Source organism: Mchenga conophoros, linkage group LG9, assembly GCF_057382185.1.
Source record: "Mchenga conophoros isolate Kocher_MC1m ecotype Shallow Benthic linkage group LG9, M_conophoros_male_GT1.1, whole genome shotgun sequence".
Taxonomy (NCBI): domain Eukaryota; kingdom Metazoa; phylum Chordata; class Actinopteri; order Cichliformes; family Cichlidae; genus Mchenga; species Mchenga conophoros.
The window spans coordinates 10,529,940-10,538,651 of NC_140534.1; the positions used below are offsets into that span (position 1 = coordinate 10,529,940).

General features: G+C 42.6%; 1 protein-coding gene across 2 annotated transcripts in view; it reads left to right on the forward strand.

Annotated features, from left to right (window-relative positions):
- Positions 1–7,600, forward strand: part of LOC146566759 (DIS3-like exonuclease 1) — a 29,341-nt gene extending 21,741 nt beyond the window's left edge. Inside the window, exons 12-17 of one of the 2 annotated variants that reach the window (XM_085286357.1) lie at positions 1,686–1,921; positions 3,109–3,263; positions 3,439–3,617; positions 3,708–3,853; positions 4,517–4,688; positions 6,262–7,600. In XM_085286357.1, coding sequence (XP_085142483.1) covers positions 1,686–1,921; positions 3,109–3,263; positions 3,439–3,617; positions 3,708–3,853; positions 4,517–4,688; positions 6,262–6,579 — 1,206 coding nt within the window. In that variant the 3' untranslated portion in view covers positions 6,580–7,600. Of the gene's footprint in view, positions 1–1,685; positions 1,922–3,108; positions 3,264–3,438; positions 3,854–4,516; positions 4,689–6,261 lie in introns of both variants that reach the window. The other variant, XM_085286356.1, reaches the window with a different exon arrangement.
- The last annotated feature ends 1,112 nt before the right edge of the window (positions 7,601–8,712 follow it).

Below are 8,712 nucleotides of genomic sequence, written 5' to 3' on the forward strand. Positions count from 1 at the left end.
GTTCCACAGAAGAGGGGCCTGAAAACTGAAGGCTCTGCCTCCCATTCTACTTTTAAATACTCTAGGAACAACAAGTAGGCCTGCAGAGCGAGAGCGAAGTGCTCTAATAGGGTGATATGGTACTACAAGGTCATTAAGATAAGATGGGGCCTGATTATTTAAGACCTTGTATGTGAGGAGCAGGATTTTGAATTCTGGATTTAACAGGAAGCCAATGAAGGGAATCTGCTCTCTCTTTCTAGTCCCTGTCAGGACTCTTGCTGCAGCATTTTGGATCAGCTGAAGGCTTTTCAGCGAGTTTTTTGGACATCCTGATAATAATGAATTACAGTCGTCCAGCCTGGAAGTAATAAATGCATGAACTAGTTTTTCAGCGTCACTCTGAGACAGGATATTTCTAACTTTAGAGATGTTGCACAAATGGAAGAACGCAGTCTTACATATTTGTTTAATATGTGCATTGAAGGACATGTCCTGGTCAAACATGACTCCAAGGTTCCTCACAGCGTTACTGGAGGCCAAGGTAATGCCATCCAGAGTAAGAATCTGCTTAGATACCATATTTCTAACATGTTCAGGACTCAGTACAATAACTGAATGAATTTAGACGCAGGAGTCTTCCAGGTCTTTATGTTTAGTTTGGTTTTTTGCTGTGTTATTTACAGAATTACAGATGGATACCATATATTTCTTTTCATCGATAATAAATTATAGTACGGTCTAATAGAGACGTTATTTTTAAAATCAGGCGTCTAAGCAGAACACGTTCCTCAGCAGAAAACATTTTATCAGAAAGTCATTTCAGTGAGAATATTGGAATAAAGAAACCAAGCACTCCACTGTGAAACCACTGACAGTTTTCACATTAGATCACAGCCATTTATCTACAGCGGCTGGTCGGCCATCTGTTAAAACCTCATATGGACAATTCCTGTTGTTCTATAAGATGCTCTCTAATAGGATGTCTTGGATTTATTTATTATTCAGTTATTGCATTCCTGTTATGGCTGTACGCACACAGAATATTGATATGAAGTAAAAATGATTCTCTCGGGTTGCTTCTGGGATAGTGGAAAAACCAATATATTTCTAAAAGTGTGTTTAATGATTGAGCTGCCACCCAAAAATCAAGTTCTTATCTTGACAAAGCTGGATTATTGACCGCTGGTGAAACATCTGTTGTCCTGAAGGATAAGGACAACAGATGTTTCATCTTGATCTATTATATAAAACGGCCAAAACTGTGTTCAAATCCAAACTTTCTGGCTTCTTTTGGTTCCTGCTGAAGTACTTTGGGTCCCCTCAGTTCATCCTTAGTCTGAGAAAAGTTTTGTTCTCTCTTTAAGGCACATTTCCTTTGAGCTAACTTAAACTCTGATTGGCTGTCCACTATAAACAAAAAGCATGAACAGCAGATCGGTGGAGTTTCTGTGCCCATGAGCAGAGCTGTGTGCCTGTTAGGGATATGTGTTCTTACTGGTATGATAGAGAGCTGAACGTAGGAAAGACAGTAGACTGTTTTCAGGTTGAGATTCATTCACATTTGGTTCTCCGTGCAGCATTTGTTCCGGTGGAATGGTGCATGTTCAACTGAGTTAAAGTAAACTGTAGTAAAATGTGGCCCACTGATGCATTTTCATATTCTTTTTCATTGAAGTCACGTTAGAAGCATTTTCCCTTTTCAGGTGGGTGCCCAGCTGGATGAGGAGAGGAACATTACGGCCCTGGTCCCTCGTCAGCCCCTGGAGGTCCATGAGACCGTGGCAGAGTGCATGATTTACGCCAACCACTGGGTGGCCCGCAAGATCCAGGAAGCTTTCCCCAACCAGGCCCTTCTAAGGTGTCACCCACCACCACAACAGGAGCTATTCAACCAGCTGGTGGACACTGCAAAGGCCAAAGGTTTCACCATTGACACCAGGTAATGTTTTTGACTGTTCAGTATAGAAACTGAGGAAATGCATATTGTAGTCCAACGCACATCATGTTCAGACACACAAGTGTGTGAACCTGAAATGTTTGATAACACGGGGACACACTCAGGTGTCACATGAGCAGTCAGACAAGAAGAAGACATGTTCCTTCAGCTCAGGTTGAGGTTGAAGCCAAATATGCTTCCAAACCAAAGACTAGAACATATGATGAAGCATATCTTGCCTTTGGCTTCAGCTTCACAACAGCTGTCGTGGCAAGGTCGGTCTCCCCGACAGAATTAGTTTCCCCTGCGTCGGGAGCACACGCTGGGCTGTCCAAATCACGGACAAACAGGATCCCACATTCTTGATTTTCAGTTCACAAACACTTCTTATAACGACTAACTACTCCTGAAACTTTGGAGGTTTTAGCTCTTTACACAGTAAAGTTACAGGATAAATATAATTATCAGGCAAAATGTCCTTCGTTTGTTAAAATAATCCCGTCTGATACCACGAGAGGACAATAAATATTTCATTTTCTGTTGTAACCCTTAAACTGAATGGTAATGTAACGACACTCAGGTTTCACTTTTTTACAAAACTAAAACATCACTACTTCCACGTCTGACTGTTTGTAATGGAGGCGGCGTAACCTGGATCCACACTCCGTGCCCAGCGAACGCTCGCCACGCAGGGGGAACACATGCTGTCGGCGATGCCGACCTCGGCACAACGCTGATCCTGCCGCAGTTTGTTCCCCGGTTCAAATCCCGGACAAACAGGATCCCACAGCTGTTTATGCTTTTAAACCCGTTTTGCACAGAGAGCAGTGTTGAATATTCTCACACGGGAACAAAACAAACAACTCAAATAATTAAAGATGGTTTGTTTTTCTGTTTTTTAAAAGAGGCAGTGATTTATTTAATTACAACCTGTAATCTATTACAGTTAACTTTTATTTGTTTAACTGTTTACAAAAGGTCTGAGGATCTGAGGCGTGGAATGAACTGCAATGGAGTTTGAAAACAAAATATGAATGTGCGGTTGGAGGATTGGGGGGGGGGGGGGGGGGTTAAACCAACAGCAGAACCGGTCCCAGGACAAGAGACATGGTGATGCAAGTAGCTTTGTGTCACTGACTGCTGAGATGAGAGGCCTCACTCATCCCTGGTTTCTGGCTCTGTTCCTTCAGGTCCAACAAGGCTTTAGCTGCCTCACTGGACCGAGCTGTGGACCCACAGGACCCCTTGGTGAACAGGTTGTTCAGAATGATGGCCACCACTGCTATGTCACAGGCTCTGTACTTCTCCACTGGTGCTCATCCTCAAGACCAATACTACCATTATGGTACGATACCGCTGCACAGCTTTTATTGGCTGCACTAGAGTTTCAGTGTGACTGTGGGTCAGTCCATCCATCACACGTCTGCACACACTTGTCCAACGTCTGTTGTTTGTGAAGAATTATTCGACTGAGAACTAGAAAGAAGGCTAACGTGCTGATATTTGCTTCGTTGTCGTAGGTCTGGCTCTGGATCGCTACACACACTTTACCTCACCCATCCGTCGGTACGCAGACATTGTCGTGCACCGCCTTCTTACCGCAGCCCTGCACATGCAGAGGGGCGTTGTATCTGGTAAAGCACCAGCCAGTAACAAAGAAGTGGAGGAAATGGCTCACCATGTCAACAGCAAGAACAGGGTCAGGGGTGTTTTATTGTTTGTGTTTTTCAATGATTCACCTCTTACTCTATTAACAGAAGCTGTGCTGACGTCTGTGTTTCATTTGCAGGCAGCACAGGCAGCCCAAATGCGATCCACAGCACTGTTTCAGTGTCTGTTTTTCAGAGAACGAGACCCTCAGACAGACCCGTGCTGTGTGGCTGACGCTGTTGTCTACTCCATTCGAGACAACGGTGTCTTGGTGTTTATCCCAGAGTAAGAACCTTCAGTCCTGTGTTTTGTTCTGCAGTCTTCTTCTTTTCCTTTGTTTAATGGAGCTGTACAGCAGCTCACAGACGGCCAACCACTCGTGTATTTTTAATAGACGAATTCAAAGTTTATGACAATGAATGAATTTGTTGGAAGATGTAATTGCACGCTAATCAATGTATATTTAACAGTATACACGCTAGTTTTATTTTCTCTTAAAAAACCTCAAAATGAGTTTTAAATTGTATAAATTTACTAAACTAATTCCTTAAACATTTATTGTGAGCAGGGAAAATCGGCTAAAACCCCGAATCTTTTCTCTACCAGGCTTTAAATAAGTTAATTGCATTGCTGAAGTTGAGTCTGTGGGGAGGGACGGTGCTTTGGAGCCAGCCTTGTGTTTGTGGCACTTCTACGTTAGCTTAGCTAACCTCTGGAGGTTGCTGCTTGTTTATTGCAAGGAAAGTGTAATTTAATAACATCAGTGTTCTCCATGCTTGTGGTGTTACAGGGATATGCAATATTAACAGTTTATTAAAATGTAACCTGTGGTCATTTTGAGAAGGCTGTAGAATCCATGTAATGATTAAAATCACAGGGCGCAAAGCAGGTTGAGTAATATCACTGAGTAAGTAAGGCTGCCTCTGACCACAGCCATGTTGTTCACAGGTATGGTGTGAGGGGGCCTGTGTATCTGAAGAACAAAGAGGGCCTGGTGGTGGTAGCGGGACAGGACGGCAGCTGTGATTGGCAGGGTGGCACTGTGCGAAAATACCCGGACCGCATTACCACCACCTCCAGCTGTGGCACCTCCACCTTCAAACTGTTTGACCACATCACCGTAAGTCACAGAAAACGCTAATCAATCATTTTAGAAGGTTTCCAGCAATGCAGCGCCTAAAGGCGACGATTCCAAATATATATGCATGAGTGTATATGAATCACAGGTTCATACGACTACTGGATCTTTTGTGGTCCAACATTAAGAGACGTTTTATGATCTTGTTGTGATAAAGTGTTGTGTGGTTGCTGCTTTGTTAGCTAATCTCAAGGTAACAAAACGTCAGTAAGATGAATGAGACGAAAATGATTCCTGAAAATAAATCATTTAAAGTTATTCAGTTTATTGTTTTTAAATATTATATGAAAACAAAAACATAAGTGTGTGGGGGGGGGGGGGAGGCTCTCCTCCAAGACAAGAAATGTAATGCTTCCAGTTTGTGGCGTTTCTACACAAACCTTTTTGTAAAGGGAGATAAAAAATGACAGTGGGCGGTAATTGTTTTCACATAAACGCCTTTAAACGCTGCACGGTCGCACTCTCTCTCTCGCACTCGATAAATGATCCATTGTTGCTCTGCACACGTTTGTTACCACAAACGTCGCATGCACTTATGTCATTGTCATGAGACACTCTTGCAAACAAACTCACGGTTTAGTAACACAGTAGAGCAGCGTGTTTACGGGACAGTAACAGTAATCTAATTACCTTTTTTGCAACAGTAATCCCTTACTTTACTCGTTACTTGAAAAAAGTAATCTAATTATGCGTTGCTGCCCATCACTGGCGTCAAGTTATATTAAGTTCAGGCATGTTACACACGATGATTGTGAGGAATAAGTGCATGTGATTTAAGCAAAAAGAGCAGGAAACCTTACCCTAAGGTTAGCTAACAAAAAGAAACTGAAGTAACGGTGTGTTATTCTCACATCTTTGGCTTTAAGACATGAAAAAGTGACAGAGTACTGCTGCTTCCACTGTTATCAACATCTTTTCTTTCTTTCATGGACTTATCCTGGGGTCATAAATGTCAAAGGGCAAAGGCAATGCTAACAACATAGCTTACTGATGGATGATGATGGATGACACATGTGGCCAAAACAAGATAGAAAGAAACATTAGCCCAAACACAAGTTGTCCACCACAGCATTGACTGCTGTCAAGCTATGATCATATCAAACAAAGAGATGATGATGATATTCAACAAACAAATCAACAAAACAACAACCTCACTGTGACACTTGACCGAGGTCACAGTGTTAATGAATGTTTTTCTCCCCCTCTGCTCCAGTCTCCACGTCGTGTGAATGTTAGAAAGCACAGTAAAGAAAGTTCGTGTACGGATGGATGAACGTTTGTTACATTGGATACGTGTGTGTAACATACGTATCCAATTTATCCTATTTATGAACAAAATTGTGGCACAGTCGGAAACTTCTCCACTCTACACCACTGTCTACTTAGCTGTGACGCTGCGCACAGTGCTGAGAGGACTGCTGTTATATATTACGTCACAAACCTTAAGTGGGCCTGTCTTTGCATAGCATTCCATTAGACTATTTTCAGTAGGTGCCATTACTGTGTAGTGATCGAACTGAGGAATACTGTGACTTACGTTCTCTGCTCTCTTCAGGTTCGTATTTCTGTCCACTCTTCAACTTGCCACGCTGACCGTCTAAACCTCGAGGTCATCAGCAACAAGCCTCACCACAGTGCCAAGTCCCAGCAGCCCAGCCCTCAGGGCCGCAGTCAGCTGGTCAAAGAGGTGGTGCGTCAGAATGAAGAGGCGCTGGCTCAGGAGAAGACAGCCCGGCGCCCCAAACTCTCCAAAGAGGAAAGAGAGTTTCGTCAGAGCAAAACTCCCAGTCTGTACTCTATTCTGGAAGAAATCAGAGAGTTGGCTCTGATGGATCTGGAAAGGGCTTCACGCCTCCCGGCAACAACAGCATAGAAACGCTGTAGCCCAGCTTTACCTCCAAGCAGACACTTGTGAGAACTGCACGCTGTGCGCTAACAGAACGGTGATCATTGAAGATCACTCGTGCTGAGTCATCCAGGTCATTCTTGTAGCTCCAGATTGTGTGTGGACAAACCACACGAGTGTGTGAAGTCACAGGAAAGCAAACACAATATTAAGTAAAAACATGTCCCGCCATCTTTTTAGAAACCAGAGTCAAACCGAATCAGTGGATACGTTTTGTAAAAGTTAGTTTTTAAAATCACATCAAGTTAAACTTAGTTGTAAGGAGGATAGGGAACGTGTTAATGCCAGTGAAGTGTCAGCAGTTACTTTGACAAGACCTAGTACTCACTGCAAATGTGGTTCAATCCTGCAGGAAACTAGTCAACTGCAGCAGGTTAAAGTCGTCTGGTAACAAAAGGCTTTTCTCTCAGCACCAGTGATCTCAATATCTCACTGGTGGGATCAATGTCTTGTGTAAATTAAATGTCTTGTGTTATAGAACCATTTTTGGTGAGTTCACACATATTGTACTACCTGTGACCACTTCATACAAAACCCAGCACGAGTATTGTTCTGGAGATGATAAAACGTCCACTCGTCCATTTTCTTCTGCACGTCCTGGAATCTGTCCCAGCTGTCATAGGGTGAGAGGCAGGATACGCCCTGGACAGGTCACCGGACTGATAAAACTTCATGTCACTCATTAGCAGACTTTAAAATAAACCCGTAGAGTAATGAACACACCTGAGGTTGGTTGTGTTGGAAGGGATGTATAAAACTAGGATGTATTTATCTTATAGTTTGTATATCAAGAGCCTGTATAGAAGACACCAACACCAAGGACATTTTTATTGTTTGAACTGGTAAATAATCAGAAGCGTTTTTTGGTTTGTGGATTTTAAGATTGTTTTCTAGAACTACCAACAGAAATATGAACTGTACATAACTATTTCAATATGTGTGCAGTGGCCTGTAATTAAAAATGGTGTTTTCATTAGCGCAGATGGAGCCACTTCATCGTGTTGCGTTTCATGTCCCTGCAGTAGCTTAAGAAAGAACTGTTCATAATTGAACGAGCACTTAATGCTTGGAAGAGGGTGATGGTCAGTTGACAGCTCACATACTACACACACACAGAGGCCTTTTATAGAAACATGTTTGCAACCAAAATTCTGCCAATAGTGAAACTGGAGAAAGAAGATGCATCAGAGCAGGAACTGTGGATCAGTTCAAATATTTTTCTGTAACAGATACCAACACATGGTAAATACGTTTAGGATTTGGACTTTTAAAAATAAGAAAAACATTTATTTCCATTGATTATAAATGTCTTTGCTAACCCAAAGCTGACGTCACAGTAGGAACATGTGCTCAAGATATAAACCACCAGAAATGCACAACATTACTCGAATGAGCAGGCACGAACATTGGGAAACCTTTAAATCTGCTCACTGCCAAAGCTTTTCAGCAGAAACTGCTGCACGTGAACTTTAATCCCCCTCTACACAGTCGTTGCTGAGCTGTTGCTCAGGGCTGAGGCCGGTCTCAGCCTCAGCGGGCTCAGAGTCTTTGGGGGGAAGCGGGCTGGTTTGTTGCGTGGAGGTGTTGTTGGAAGGCTCGAGGTCAGGATCTTCTACAGTTTCATCTCCATCAGTAGAACCTTTGATGACATTTGGTGAGGATGCAGCTGGAGGTTTGTCTCCTAACATGTCAGCAGTCTGAGAGGCTGAAGGGCCTGAAAGGGTTGAGAATTAGAAACAGTGATGGTTTCAGTCAACACAGACACACTCAGTCTACTACGATTTATAAAAGACAGGCAAAGCTGAGATAATGAAAAATGAAACTGTAAACTGCAGGGTTCAAACTCATTGTTCAGGGTCAAATTTAAGCACTTTAAGCACTTTCAAGGTCCATTATCAAGCTTTTCCAGCACATTACCAAAAAAACAGTTTGCATGTTCCACTTTGCATCACCTCAGTAAGACCATGTAAAAATTAAAACAAATCGTCTTAGGTTGACTTAAATGTTCTTTGTTCCTCTTTTGTTAAAACAGAGAAAAATGCACCACACAAAAATACTGAAAAAGGAAATGGTTGTCTTATATGCATATAGTGCACAAAC